This window comes from Phodopus roborovskii, unplaced genomic scaffold, assembly GCF_943737965.1.
Source record: "Phodopus roborovskii unplaced genomic scaffold, PHOROB, whole genome shotgun sequence".
NCBI classification, from domain to species: domain Eukaryota; kingdom Metazoa; phylum Chordata; class Mammalia; order Rodentia; family Cricetidae; genus Phodopus; species Phodopus roborovskii.
Window position 1 is genome coordinate 1,153,352 of NW_026126459.1, and position 14,624 is coordinate 1,167,975.

A 14,624-nucleotide genomic window follows, 5' to 3' on the forward strand; every position below is an offset into this window, starting at 1 on the left:
TCTGTGTTCCCTTCTAATCACAACTTGAAACAACCTCTGTTCCAATCCATCCTCTCCCCTCCCTCTTCACTGGGCTGGCTCCTGGTAGTGTGCCAAATCTATGACTTCTCAGGAAATAGCACCAGTGTCTCTTTACCCCACCCTTCACATTCCATTATCAAGAAGATCTACGGATAGGACCTTCACAGTGCATCAGGCTCTGAGCATTACTTATCACCCCATGCTGCTGTGCAGGACTAGACCCACGCCCACCATCCCCTAGCCAGAATGCTCAACAGTCAGTCCCCACTGCTACTTTACAACCCCAGCCTCATCTTTCCTCTGCTCAGAATGTGTCTGGAATCACTGCCCTCAGCAGAGGAGCCCCACTGGACCCCGAAGCCTGCACAGGAACACTCACTTCTCCAAGTAGATGGCAGATAAGCTTCGGACCTGTTCCAGCTTGCCCAGCGTCAATTCTAACTCCGAGCGCAGAGTGGGAGCAGCAGGTGATGGCTCTGGCAAGGCTAGAACTTTCTCAGCCTCAGCAGAGAGGCGGGCAACTCCCTTGCCTAGCCCTTCTACCTCAGCTTGAGCTTTCTGTAGAGAGACCAGGTAAGGACACATTGACCAGCAGAGCCTAACAACCAGTTTCCCTTGAAGATGAGAGAGGGTGGAGTGGGTAGGAGGGGTGAGATATATGGGGACTGTGCTTGCCTGCTGCTCAGCAATGCGTTGGGCACACTCCCGTGCAGGCTCTTTGTCCAGTGGTAGCCGCAGACGGTGCACAGTCCGGGTCTCACAGGCATCCAGTTGCAACCGAATATCTTTGAGCTCCGAGATGCATCGCTGACAGCGAGACTCCTCTTGCTCACCTGGGGAAACAACCAGGTTAATCAGAAATGGGCAACATACTCCTGCCTACCTGCCACTCCACAGGGCCTTGCCCACCCCATACCCTGCTCTAGGCTTTGTAGTAGCTGCTGGTAGTGGCGACTGCAAGATCCATACTCCCGTTCTGCCACCAGTCGGTCCTCGGGGCCAAAGCTACCAGCGTCCTGGCTGTCTCGAAGGAAGGCCTGGTAGTGTAGCTCCAGGTTGCGTAGAGCTTGGCGCTGCTCCTCTGGCTTCAGCGTGCGGAACTGGAGGTGACACACCGTTGAGAATGGGGCCAGGCCAGCTGTGCCCACAAGACACCACCTCCCATCCTTCCCAGAACCCATGGCCAGTGAGTAGTCCTACCGTGACGAGGGACCAGGACCGAATGAGCTGTATGTCACGGCTGAGACTCTGCCACGCCAGAAGGCTCTTCATGTCCACATGCAGCTGGTGCCACAGTGTGACCAGGGCTTGATGCTGGGCCTCTAGTCTACGAGACAAGGACCATGTTCAAGTGTCTAGAACCCTCCTCACTATCCACAACACCCTCCCCCATAGCAGTGAACCCTCAGTTAACCAACCTAGTGACAGCTTCCTGGGCCTCCTGGTTGGGTGGTGGCACAAGAAAGCACACTGAAGGCACAGCAGCTTCACTGCTAGAACCGCTGAGCACCTTCCAGTGGAATGGCTGGGCAGGGCCCACTAGCTGGCACTGGTCACCCTTGTGTACAGTCACCTGGGGTTGTTAGAGCAGTAAGCAATGTAGGTAAAGGGAACTGTGCCCTAGCCGAACCATACCCTCCAACTTGGGCATAGCCTAGCGCAGCCCTTACCTCCACCTGCTTATAATCACACACAGCCAGCAAGGGCACATGGCCCCGCATGGGGTAGGCAGGGTTGCGTGGCTTCAACTGCACAATGGCCTTGGCCCGCTTGGCCAGGCCTGAGAGGTGCCCCTTATACTCATTCAGCTGCTCCTTCTCATCCTGTGGGGAGGGGAGGTTCAGGGTCAACCCACCTAGGTCCAATGTAGAGACACCTGGCCCAGAAAGCAGCAGGTACAGTTCCAAGAGGGTACAGGCCACCACAAACTGATTCCCCTGATCTCCTTCCTTCCAACTAAGACTAGGTACCCCATCCCTACCCTAGGCCACGCCTACATCCTCTAAAGAAAGGGTAGGGCCTACTTCTAAGCCAGCCCCTGCAATGACCTTGCCCCTTCACCCTCCCCTTCTAGTTGTAGAAGAAAGTCACCCTCTTCCCCTGTCTAAGCTGAAGGGAAGGGATGGGAGAACAAAGTTCACCAAGAGCAGTTCAAGGTCAGAGTACACGCTGGAGCACCTGGCCCTCTCCCATCCTCTCAGGTAAGTACTGTAGCTGGTTCAGTCCTTGCAGATCATAGAATCAGCTTCCTCTTCTCCCTCTCCAGACTTCCTATCTGGAGCACTGAGACTATTGTGGCTACCCCCAACCACACCGCAGTGGATAAGGATACCACATCCAGCTGCCCAGCTGCCATTCACAGTGCTACAGCTAGGCCTGCTCCAATCATCAGGCCATGATGTCAATGCCTCTTCGCCATAGGGCTGGTGACAGCTCCACTCAGGTAGGCTCTAAGGTTTGGGACTCATGCCAGCCCACCAGCCTGTCACCATTCTTTTCAGTTTGTTGTACACCTGCACCCTGTGTGTCTCCTTAGTCCTGTTGGGCCTTCCATCCCACCCACTGGCACCCACACAACCCATGCTCCATCCAGTCTGCCCTTCTGTTCCTCATTCACATCTGCCTCACCTGGGCATCCTGCAGCAGATCCTCCAGCCTGGTGACGGTAATGGAGCGGTCACAGCTGTACTTCCTGCGCATTGTCTCCTGTAGTTTATGCAGCTGTTCCTCAGCCTCCCGAACGTCTGAGAAGAACTGGGACAGCAGGAGGGGGTCACACAGGGCTGACAGGCCCAAACCCCAGGCAAGCATAAGACCAGAAGCCAGACTGGAGGGAAGAGGTGCTGGAACCCCCCAGGAGGACTGGCAGTCATGGCTACACAAGTCAAGTACGACTAGGGCTCTGTGGCTGAGCCACGGGGGAGAGAGGCTTTAGTCCTTACCTGGAAGTAGGCTGTGTTCTCTTTCAAGTGTGCTTCAATGCAACAACACAGCTGCAGCATCCAGCTCCACTGGGTCTGCAAGGCAGCCTGGAAGGACTATAGACAACACGGTCTTTAGGCCCCACACCCACACCATCAGTCCCATAGCCCTACCCCACCGATGCTCATAAGGTTCCCTGAAGCCTTGCCCCCACCTCCACCGTGGGCCGGGCAGGATGGTCTTCCCGCAGCAACCGGTCTCCAGTATTCTGGATCTCCTTGATTTTCTTTTCCTTCATCTCCAGCTCACGCATCAGGGCCTGACAAAAAGGAAAAGATTGTCAGGGGCAGTTTCAGGAAGGCTATAAATGCAACACAAGTCCCACGCCCATCTTCACAGAGACCTGAAGCTGAACTCAAGGGGCTCCCAATAGTGGGAGACAACATGGATGTGAATGGGAAGGAAGCAGGTGGACATGGGCGCCCTGTGAAGAAAAAGCTGCCTCACCGAGTAACTCTCCTTCTTGGCAGCCATGTTGGTGTTTCTGTCACTCCAATCAAAGCCCACTTCCTCCTCTTCCTTCTCATTTAGCCACATCAACTCCTTAGTAGCAGCAGCCACAAACCCGTGCAAGCTCTCCAGAGACCGGAGGCAGGCCTTGGAGGAGTTCTTTAAGTAGGAAAAAATGAGTCAGCTGACTGCTGCTGCCTATCCCTCCCAGCCGCCTGCAGTCCAGGTCCCCCAACACTCACCAGCAGCTTTGCATACTGCAGGTCTAGGCGGCCCAGGCAGTCTCTGTAGGCACCCCGGGTGGCAGGGGAGAGCTGGCTCTGCAAAAGACACAAGTAGTAAGGTCTGCAGTGGCCTGGCCCTGGCCCACAACCATTGCCTACCCCAAGTGTACTGCTTACCTCATCATTCCGTGCCCGCTCAATCTTGGCCCGAAACTCCCCAATAGACTGATGCATGCCTCGGTGGCTGCCCAGCTGTGCCTCTACACTAGGCAAGTCCACACCCCACTCAGCACTGTCTATTCGACGCTGGTTCTCCTCTACCCATGCCAGCAGGTCTTGCAGGTAGCGTAGTGTAGAGTCCTCTAGTTCTGGGCGCCTCTGTGTACTCTGCAAGGTCACTTGGGTCACAGGGGCAGCCACTCCTGCCTTCAGCCGGAGGTTGTACTCAGTGCGGATGGCTACCAGGCGCTCATGCAGACGATACACCCTGAGAGTGCACGAGAGTTGGGGAGAGGGTCAGATGGATCTCAGGCCTCCTAACCTACCCTTCCTAGGTATGGTACCTACCTCCGGTACATCTGTTCACCCTGTGGATGCCGCCCGTCTTTAAGGGTCTGCACATCATTGAACAACAGCCGGATCATACCATCAGCCTTATCCAGGTCTCGCTCCACTTCCCCAGCCTGCTGAGCCACCTTGCCTGAGGCCAGCAGCCGAATATCCTGAAAGATGATCCTGCGTGACTTGATCTGGCTGACTCTCCTACTCACTGCCTACTGTTCTCAACCAAAGTTGCCCCTTCACCCACTTCCCCAACCTAAGATCAAGGTCCTGTCTGGCTCACAGCCTTGGAAGCCCCGTTCTTTCCTTCCCTTCCTGGCAATCCCACATATCTTACTATCATGCTTCTAGACAAATCTGTATCAGTTCTCTGGGGAATCAGGATCCATCCAAAAGATTCCCGCTAGGTCCAAGGACAGACACCGTCACAGCTTTGTTCACAGAGTCCCTCTGCCTCACCCTCCATCATCTACCACACAACTTCTCCCAAACCCAGGCCCACACAAGCCCTGTGCCTCATGGCACTTATCCAACAATGAGGCTGGGGTCTCCCCACTCCCCATTTCCTGAAGAGGGAGGAGGGCCAATCTGGGATGAGGCAGGGAGGCAGAGTCCTGCCTAGTGGCCAGAAGTCATCTCTGTTCACAAAAGGAGGTCAGAGTTGGCAGCAAATCAGAAGGGCCTGGTTTTCCCACCCTAGTGCCACACCCTGTGCCTATAGCCCAGCAGGCCACAGCCCTGGCTGCAGAGTAAGCAGCTCAGAGCTCCTCCTACCTCCCTCAGACCTGGAGGGGTGCCCACTCCACCCTTACCCTGCCACCCCGCCCACTCTCCCCATCTCTCCTCTCCCCCTCACCGACTGTAGTAGGGAGTCGGCCTGGTTCAGTTGTTCCTCACACAACCCAGCCTCCATCTGCAGTTTGCTCACAATTCGCTGGAGACACTCCAACCTATGAACCAGATCACCCCAAAGCCCCACAGTGAGTCACTGAGCCCCACCACACTCCAGGGCCAGAGAGTGGCTCCCCTCTGCTCTAGCCTCACTGCCTGCCTGGGGCGTACTGTCCTGCTGGCCCTGAACACTGCAGCCTGGATTCCCCAGCCTGGTGTGTGGGGTGGGGGTGGGGGTTTCCTCCTCAAGCAATGACTCACCCTGGGGTGGCTCCCCTGACACCACAGGGCCCCACCCGCCTGCTGCCTCCCACACTGCCTGCCACCCTCCACACAGCCCACCTTTCAAACTCGCTCCGGAGTTGCTTCTCCCGCTCCAGGATAGCCACATGTAGCTTGCCCCATTCCTTTTCCACATCTAACGGGTGGTAGCCAGGGGGAATCTTGAGCTGGCCTGCTTGTACTGCCCCCTGTGAACAGGAACAAGCTCAGGCCTAAACTGGACAAAAGGACTACCGGATGCTCATCTCCTCCACAACCGGGTACAACTTTGGTCCCTAAGCACTAGGCAAAGTCAAGCCATACTTGAGAGTTCTGGGGCTCATGAAGGCCTCAATTTATCTACCCAGGGAATATCTGGCCTTCACAGCCCCAGGCAGCCCAAAATCTAGGAGGTACCCCACTCACTTCCCACAGGAGTGCCTCACTTTACCTCCAAAGACTGATAGATGCCTTTGGACCGGTTCTTATCTGCCTCCTTGGCTGGAAGCTCCGTCTCCTTGAACTTCAAAAACTGACACCATAGGATCTATGGAGATGAGGGGTGTCAGCAGCTACACCAAGACAACCAAAGGATACCAGCCCAAGTAGGCAGGCCCACCACAAGACTAAGTGGGCAGACCCACCTCAATCTCTTCAAAGCTGGAGGGGAACTTGCGCTCCTCAAAGGCAGCTGTATGGTGCCGGATCCACTGCAGAAGCAGCAACACTAGCTCCCGGTACTCCTGCCAGCGAAGCTGCAACTCCTATGAGCAAAGGAGTAAGCAAGCAGCCATCAAGGTTTTGGGTTCTAGGCTGAGGCTCACCTTTCACCCATCATAAGCTACCCACTCACATTGGCCCTCACGCCATCCTGTGCACCGGGCACACGGGGCATGGCATCATACAGGGATGAAACATAAGTGATGATAGACTTCTCATCAGGCTGAGGGACATCCACATCTGTAGAGGAGACTGGTTCAGCGGGGCTCAAGTAGCAAGAGTGAAAATGGGACAAGCCAGTGAGAGGTTCATACCTTCTGGGTCCAGGAGCCTTGTAACTCCCAGGTCCCGCTCTGCCACGGAGAAGGCCTGGTCTAGGTTCTCCTGGTTGGTCTGACGATACACTTTGTTCATATCAATGAGCATAGGCCTGCGGACAAGTGGGAATGGGGAGCAGGGGCAGAGACACCCACTGAGCAGGGCTACATAGACACATTCCTTCACACATCCTAGCAAACAGAGCTCGGCCTCATACCCTCCTAAAGACACACTACCCACTCACTAACATCTCCAATCCTGCCATGGGAAAGTTGATTTTTGTTTGGGATTGGAGGGTTGTTGTTGTTTTGAGGCAGGGTCTCACTGGGTAACCCTGGGTGACTGGCCTGTAACTCCTATGTAAACCAGATTCACAAATCCATCTGCCTGTGTCTGCACCAGAGTGCTGGGATTAAAGGCATGTGCCACCATACTCAGCAACGGGGCCCAAGGAGCCTGTGGTGGGCACCAGCACAGGAGCAGTGCACTGGCTAGATATCATCAACTTGGGCTTCTACAGTCTCCCTTCCCATCAGGTTCCTTCTGAGGGCCCATGTGGACATGACCAGCCTGGATAAACAGAGGTACCTCTGAAGGGCCTTGTAGGAGAAAGCAGGGCCCTGCTCCAGGCACCTCCCAGAGGAAGCTGCAGGAATTCAATACACCCTGCAGGCACCAGGTTCCAACAGTGGAAGATAATTCCTCCTGCTACCACTCTGCCCTGACTTGTCTTGAAGTCACTGGGTTGAAGGGCTCCCAACCTCCAGCCGCCTTCTGTTCTATGGAATCACATACTTGTGCCGGTGGATGATAGCATTGAAGAGACGGCCATCACGCCAACTGGTGGTAAAGTTGTCACAACGCAGGCCCTGGTAGCCCTCTACCATACGCTGTGACCAGAGCAGCAGCTTTTCCTTTGCAGTCATGTCCTCTGACTGCCCGCTCACCTGAATATCTGAGATCTGTCACACACAGCAGAGAGGGCAAGAGCTCAGTCCTGGCCACCTGACCTGCCTGACCACACACACCACCAGATGCCTTGACTACCTGCATGAAAGCAGAGTGGCTCAGCATGGGACTGCAATACCCAGGGCTCCCAGGCCACTTGGGGCACACTGGGGTTCCTGGAGCTAAAGCCTATCACACTTACTTCAAGACCAGGCCACTCTGGGCGGCAGCCTCCACAGAAGACAACAGAATCCCTAACTACTACTGTCAAACGATTGGTGCTTTGGACTCCCCTTAGTTGGGGGAGGCTGGAGTACACCCTGAACCCCCTGAGACTGGCATGCAACACAGCTGATGGGCAATGGACATAAGAAGAACAACCCTCAAAGTTGGTTCATCTGCTGGGGGGTGAAGGGGCAGGTAACGGTCCCTCTGTAGTTGCAGGTCCCGGTAGAGGGAGTAGTCTCTGAGAACTGGACATAATGTATAGGGCTGGCATCCTGACCCTAAGTCCAATGGCCGGTCTAGGTCTACCAGCCTGCCTGATGTCAATAATTGTGCCAGCCTAGCCCTAGCTGTCTGTTGGCCAGCCCAAGTGACTCAGCTACCATGCCAGTCTGGCTTTTAGGCCCAAGATCTTAGATTTGTGGCTTCCTGTGAGGCTAGCACAGGCAATAGATGAGTCACCCAGGACATCCCTGCAGCTCCAGAAACTTCTCTAGGCAGCCAGCAGAAAATGCATTCCTCTACAAGGAGGTTCTACCAGCCCTATGTAGACAGGGCCTGAGGGCACAGGATAGGCAGGTCTTGGAGAAAGGATTATGCCCTAGAGCCACAGAACTAGCAAGCATATGTTCAGACTAGAAGGAAGGCTCAACGGCACCACCTCCCTGGCCACACCCAAGCCAGAAATAGGGCCAGCCAACTAGCTATGGAGCCCACCGAAATCCTAGGGGAAGGTGGACAGTAGGGGTGTGGTCATCTACCTGGAAGTGCAAGATGATGGTCCAGATCAGGCCAAGGGTCAGCTTGGGGTTGCCGTCAGCAATGTCATCATTTCTAATGTTCACTAACTTCACCTGAGAACAAATGGCCCAGTCACAACCCACAGAGAAGAGGGAGATGGCCAGGTTTGGTGTTTATGACCTAGAGCCTGAGGCCAGGTAGACAGCCTTACTTACCTGGCGATGTCGTAGATAGTCCAGGGCAATCTGAACATTCTGCAGCTTGTGGAAACGCATCCTCCCCTTCTCTCGGGGCTGAGAGGAGACAAGGCACAGTTAAGAGTCCACAAGGCAACAGCTGCTTCAAGGCCCCCCACCTTTCAGTCACCCCCAAAACAGCAGCAGGAGGAACTAATCCAAGGGTCTTCCCCAGTGCATCCATGGTCCCAGGTTCACCCTCCTCAACTGAATGACCACCAGCCCAGGGGCAGGCTTGGGAAGCCAGCAACCCCTGCTGTGGGAAGGAAGGAAGGGAGTGGGGAGGAGACAATAGCCAGGAAGCCACAGGCGGAGGGCAGTGGCATTGAAGGGGGGTCCTCAGTGGTGCCCACTGCAGCTTCTGGTTTGTCTCTGGCCCAGCCCCAGGCAGGCAGCAGGGAGGCAGAAGGCAGCTTGACACACAGCCATCAGCCGGCCCAGGAGCCAGGTGTGGGCCAGGCTGGATTGGCTGCTATCCCCAGGTGAGTTGGGTGGGCTCCACAGTCTTGGGAAGCCCAGGTGCCGCTATGCCAGCAGGCACAACCACTCACCAGGTGCAAACTCCTGATTACGTCCCGCTCCCTCGGCTGCCCAGCCAGAGCAGGGCAAAGGGTAAAGGGCAGAGGTCAAGATTCAGAGTCCAAGCAGCAGAGAAACCAAAGCAGAGCAGAGCGTGAGGTTACTGTGTTAGAGCTCAAATGCAGAGAACAGCGGGGGGGCCATGGTCATTCACAGGCCTAGCCTTCGGCTATAATGTCAACACCCTGGCCAGGGGGAGTGGTTAGGGTTGGAGGAGGCTGGAGAAGGGGAGAGACCAAGATGGACACTGAGTGGGTAGTAGGGAAAAGCCCCAAGGAAGGAACACAGGCAGGGACACACATACCAGGCTGTCCCCTGAGAGGACTTCCAGCAGGGAGATAAGGTTGTGTCCATCACGGAGGTCTTCATAAAGGTCACTAATGTGCCTCTGAGCCTGTGGAAACAGCAGGGACAAAGACGGCCACAGATGAGAATTCCCATAGCCACTCAGGCACTGGGCACTGCACTGGGTGTGAAAAAGGAGGGGCACGGGGCACACCCCTGCCCCATGAAGCACCTACCTCTGCCCTCCAGTGCTACAGCAGAGACCATGAGAGACCAGAAGGAAGAAGAAAGAGACAGAAGTAAGTGTGGGAGGAAAGGACAGAAAATAACAGGCTTCAGACATGAAAAGAGGAGCTTAGGAAGTGTGAGAACACCCCGGGGGTAATAGGCTGAGGGACTCTCCCAGCTCACAAACAGGTACCACTAACCTTGATAAGGTGTTTGTTGACCCACTTGGTGAAAGTTTTCTTCTGCACACGGTCCCGTTCATCTGGAGGAGACAAAGCCAGTTTACCTAGAGTCTGGGGGAGCCTAAAAAGGCCCCCAGAGGGGGACACCATGCAGGCATAGTGGCCTGCTAGGCCACACCTTGCCTGACAAGGTTCTACCAGGGCAACCCCAGGCCTTTCCCAGATCAGAAAGACCCCAAAAAGCCTCCCCACACAGACACCAGAGACCAAGAAACCCAGCTCTGGCCTGCCCTAGTCCTCAAAGGGGACCAGTCCAGCAGGGTGCTGCTGTTCAAAACTTCCATTGTTTCTAAAAGAGAGGCAGTCTAGAGCCACTGTACCCAGAGCCCACAGCACACAAGTCCCAGCCTGCCCCGCCCTACATGCTGCCTCCCAGGCTGAGCAAGAGCAGGGCTGACACCAGCAGGACTTTTAGAGGGAAAGTCAAGTCTCCCTAACAGGGCAGTAGGCCTTCCCAGAGACATAGAGAGCCCTAGACACTCTGGTCCCTGGCTTAGAGAACCAATCAGCGATGGGCATGGATCACTAGCCCCCATCTTGGAGCCTGTCCCCAAAATCCATACCCTTATCATAGGGCCCCACCCCAACTCTGTGCCAAGGTTTCCTGATACAGGAAGGCCCCTTCCTGTCACCAAGGCCCTGCCCAGAAGGAATGCCTGCTACCTTTCTTGCCCTCGGAGGCCCTGAGTACAGCCAGATAGAGGTTATCCTCTGAGTTGGTTCTCTTGCTACCCAGGCCCTCAGGCTCGGGCACACGGAGCCGGTGCTGAGACATGGTCCCCGCCCCTTCGTCAAACTGTCCCTTGGCTCTCAGGTGCTCCGTCTAGGCAGCCTCGTGTGGTACAAAGGCTGCTGAGGGCTGCTGCCAGCTGCTCTAGACACTAACTCAAAAGAGACTCAGCTCAGACTGGAGTCCTTGTGGCCACTCCCTTGCCTGCTGTGCTCCTAGCAAGGCCGTCCCACCCCAGAAGCCTTACCCCTCCTAGCCCGCCCCCCAAAGGGGAGTGTCCCTGCAGGAAAGGAGGAAGGCAGCCCCTCCCCCATGGCCACACCCTCAGCCCACCAGAAACAGGAAACCCGGGTTTCCTCAATCACCCTACCCATAGCAGTAGGACCTGGGTACAAAGACGGGGGAGGGAGGGCTGGCCCCAGGGTCACAAGGGAACACATACTACCCCATGGCCATCCAGAAGGATCTTGTATCACACAGTGAACAGAGGCTCCCTACTACACAGGGGTGTTAGTGTGTTCGTACAACAGGCCTATTTTCCTGTAGAGTGACTGTAGAAGAAACTGCTAGGGTTGAATACCAGTTGCCTGTCTACTTCTTGAAGTTCCCCTAACCAATACCTCCTCAAACTTGCACTGAGCAGTAGCCCCCACAACTGCTAGGTTTTCAGGCCCTACTTAAGGACTTCCTGGCTTTAGCAGTCTCCCAAAGGCTCCCCAACAGTCCAGCCCAAGCCAGCCCAGCCAGGCAAAGCACACCTCAGGCAAGAACAGCTCATAGCTCAGCAATGACTCATACCAGCAGGCAGACCAGCCCAAGCTGCGGGGACACCTCCCCAGTTGGGGTGGGAGAAAGGGCTGCTGGGGCAGCAGGCAGCACACCAAGGGGGCACAGCCAGTGAGTCAGACCTGGGGAGGGGGCCTGGGTGCCATGACTCATTACAAAGGAAGTTGTACCTTGGGGGCAGGATGGGGCTGTTTGCAGCAGGGTAGGGCTGGCAGATAACAGCGGTTACAGGTTGTAAAGGTGGAGGACCTGGGCAAAGGGCACAGGGGCCCCTGTGACTAGATCTGTCTACGTGTAGTCTCTGGCTCCCCTAGTCAGAAGATGAAGCCACCTATGGCCAACCTACCCAACCCACTCTAGGAAAAAAATGTACCACTCAAACCACAAGAATTTTCCAGCCCAGGAATCAGCCTTGATGTGATCCAGCTGTGGGCTGCTGAGGAACAGCCTCGTTCTCCAGAGTCCAAGGCCTCTCCATTCCCGGAAACATTTCCCTTACGCTGCCACAAGAGGGCACTAAAGCTCTGTAGGGAGGAACAGGAGCAAGTGCCTGAGTTAGGCCTGACATTAACCCCAGAGCACAGTGGCTCTACTGAGTGCCATACTGGGCCTCCAACTCGAGACCACCTACCTCTTTCCCCCCTAGCCCAACAACCACCACAACTCACCAGTGATGACTCCTCCCACTCAAGAGGCCTTCTGAACCTCAAATCCAACTCTACACTGGTCAGTGCTCTGGGAGCTGCTCAAAGAGACCAGGCCAACAACCACTCAGTCAAGAAGAAACCCTTTTAGAGAAGTGGAGGTATGCTAGGGCTAGAGAGATGGGTCAGAGGTTAAGAGCACTGGCTGCTCTTCCAGAAGTCCTCAGTCTAATTCCCAGCACCCACATGGTGGCTCCCAACCATTTGCAATGGGGTCTGATGCCCTCTTCTCTCTGATCATCTGTCATCCAGTCATACATGTGTGTAGAGCACTCGTATAAATAACTCTTTAAAAATGAGTGGAGGTATGCAGCAGTCACTGCTGAAGTGTGAGCTGTCACTCTGCTGAAAGTTGAGCACAGGAACCCAAGAAACCACCAGAGCGTTGGGGAGACAGGATTTGGTATCCAAGATTTACACTGACCCTAACCACTCCAGCCAAACTGCTTTTCCAGCGTCTTTCTTTTGCCTGTATGATGGTCTAACAATGCTGTCTGGAAAGTGGACTCAGCACCAGGTAGGGGTTTCACCTTGCCTAGTGACCTCTGGGCACCCATTTCCCTGGACATCAGTTTGTCTGTAGGGGGCCTCCTTCCTTAAAAAGTCTTTCAGGGCCTCAGAGTTCATACTAGCCCTCACCTCTCCCAATTCTGCCTTGCCCCTCGCTGGAGATGTCCCCTCCCCTGCTCATCCTAGGAAGACTCTCAAACTCACAGGGTCCCAAGCTGCTCTGTCCCCACCTGGCCAGAGCCCAGCCATGTCCTCAAACGCTGCTGCACACTCATGGGGCTCTCCCACTTGTCCAATCAGCCCCAGGGACACCCTCCATCCTCAGCACCGAGTCAGTCTCCCTAGGAAAGGAGGTTAATTATGGTCCTGCAAGGAATGACTTTCCTGCTTCCAGTGAAGTGGTAACAAGTTAACTAAAGCAAAGAATCCCTTCCCACCTCAGACGCTCAGATACCGACACCAGCACAAGTACACGCACGTACCTGCGTGCGCACATGCGTGTACACGTGTATGTCCGTGTACACACACACACACACACACACACACACACACACACACACAGTGGAAGAAAACCTTGAAGGCCAATGACAGCACAAGTGGGAGGGCCCAGAGCCCAACCCTCAACGCCCGCTCCACTCCCGCTCCGGTATCATCCCCAGAGCTAAAGCACCAAGCCGGGAAAACCCTGTGGCTCGCCCATTTACCATCCCCCCCCACCTCCAGAGGAAAACCTATTCTTGGCTGAGACAACACTGCCTGCCTCCCCGGGTGTTTCCGGAGCTTGGAGGCGGGGCTGTACCTGGGCCAAGTACCACCCCCATCACAAACTCAAGACCGGCCCACCAAAACCTGAGCGTCCGCACCCACCTACACAACACAGTTGTCCGTAGAGGTAGCCCCGGCGGACCTGCTCACAGTCCCCAGCCAGCCAGCAGAGCGGCTCCAGCAGGACCTCTCTCTGCGAAGTGAAGACGCCCTTCGCTGCCCACGTCCCTGTCATGGCCCGGAACCTCGGGTGCCCCGGGTTGCTCCCAGAAGACACGGGAGTCGTGCTCCCTGCTTGTGTTCTAGGCTGAAGGCCCTGGCTAGGCTTTCCACGTCCGCCCCCGCCCACCGGACGCATTGCCCAGACCCGGAGAACCTGCCCCTGCTACAAGCGCCCTGCCCCGCCCAGTGTGGGCCAGGAAGCCGCGCCCCAACCCATGGGGAGCAAACCGGCTCGCGGGAACTCGAGGGAACAGGGGTGCAGGTACCCTCTAGGTCAAAAGGGTCTGGGAACTCTCCGGTGATCAGAGTTTTCCAGAGTTCCTCCCACGCCCATGGTAACCCAGTCGCCTGGCGATTGTGGGAGTGCCACTTCTAGCAGGATGTGCAAGTGTCACCCGGCTCCAAGAGACCAGATCAGCTGAAGCGATGGACAGAGTACAGAACTGTGGGCGACCACGCCCATACCTTGCACTGCAAGGCACCTAGTGAACCAAGAGGAGACACAGGGAGCCCCTTCCCCTATGTGGTGACCAGAAACAAAACTTGGGCTCAAGAAGAAGGGGTCAGTGGCTAGTCCCAAATGGAAAAGAAAAAAATCTCCGAGGGGAAGAGTCCTTTGGGTGTGTGCATTCTGTTGGATGTCACTGTTTACAGCTGACTCACCGCCTTCTGGGAACCCTAGAGCCACGCCTGGAAAACCCATTCTAAGACCCACATCCTGACGACCTTCCACTGGAGCTAAAACCTAGCAGACCCGCTAGGGGGCACGAGAAAACAACCACTCCCATGCAGTCCTGGACTGCATCTCAGAGGCAGTCCCTCTGGCCGGAAGCCCTGGTTCAGAACTGCCAATCCCCAGGGACGTCCCAGGCTCCATTCACTTCAGCCCCACTCCATTCTGCGATGAGCATGGTCACCTCGGACTATGACCCAAGAGCTAGTGACTTTGAGGATAGGGCAGAACATAGGCTAACTGCTTGCCCCACAACTGGTTC

The 14,624-nt window shown here is 55.7% G+C and overlaps 1 protein-coding gene across 15 annotated transcripts in view; it reads right to left on the reverse strand.

Annotated features, from left to right (window-relative positions):
* The window catches only part of Plec (plectin), a 60,340-nt gene that overhangs the window by 14,084 nt on the left and 31,632 nt on the right, over positions 1-14,624 (reverse strand). For 6 of the 15 annotated variants that reach the window (XM_051189164.1, XM_051189171.1, XM_051189175.1 and 3 more), the window contains 24 exons: positions 9,871-9,932; positions 9,462-9,551; positions 9,130-9,165; positions 8,558-8,635; positions 8,363-8,455; positions 7,224-7,390; positions 6,425-6,540; positions 6,244-6,350; positions 6,035-6,154; positions 5,842-5,937; positions 5,472-5,599; positions 5,095-5,188; positions 4,245-4,399; positions 3,855-4,164; positions 3,696-3,773; positions 3,451-3,612; positions 3,158-3,262; positions 2,964-3,059; positions 2,650-2,775; positions 1,692-1,844; positions 1,440-1,594; positions 1,222-1,348; positions 938-1,121; positions 401-854 (listed from right to left, as the gene is read on the reverse strand). In XM_051189164.1, coding sequence (XP_051045121.1) covers positions 401-854; positions 938-1,121; positions 1,222-1,348; positions 1,440-1,594; positions 1,692-1,844; positions 2,650-2,775; positions 2,964-3,059; positions 3,158-3,262; positions 3,451-3,612; positions 3,696-3,773; positions 3,855-4,164; positions 4,245-4,399; positions 5,095-5,188; positions 5,472-5,599; positions 5,842-5,937; positions 6,035-6,154; positions 6,244-6,350; positions 6,425-6,540; positions 7,224-7,390; positions 8,363-8,455; positions 8,558-8,635; positions 9,130-9,165; positions 9,462-9,551; positions 9,871-9,932 — 3,292 coding nt within the window. Of the gene's footprint in view, positions 1-400; positions 855-937; positions 1,122-1,221; positions 1,349-1,439; positions 1,595-1,691; positions 1,845-2,649; positions 2,776-2,963; positions 3,060-3,157; positions 3,263-3,450; positions 3,613-3,695; positions 3,774-3,854; positions 4,165-4,244; positions 4,400-5,094; positions 5,189-5,471; positions 5,600-5,841; positions 5,938-6,034; positions 6,155-6,243; positions 6,351-6,424; positions 6,541-7,223; positions 7,391-8,362; positions 8,456-8,557; positions 8,636-9,129; positions 9,166-9,461; positions 9,552-9,870; positions 9,933-10,575; positions 10,739-13,509; positions 13,652-14,624 lie in introns of those variants that run through there. The other 9 variants (XM_051189165.1, XM_051189174.1, XM_051189163.1 and 6 more) reach the window with 5 other exon arrangements.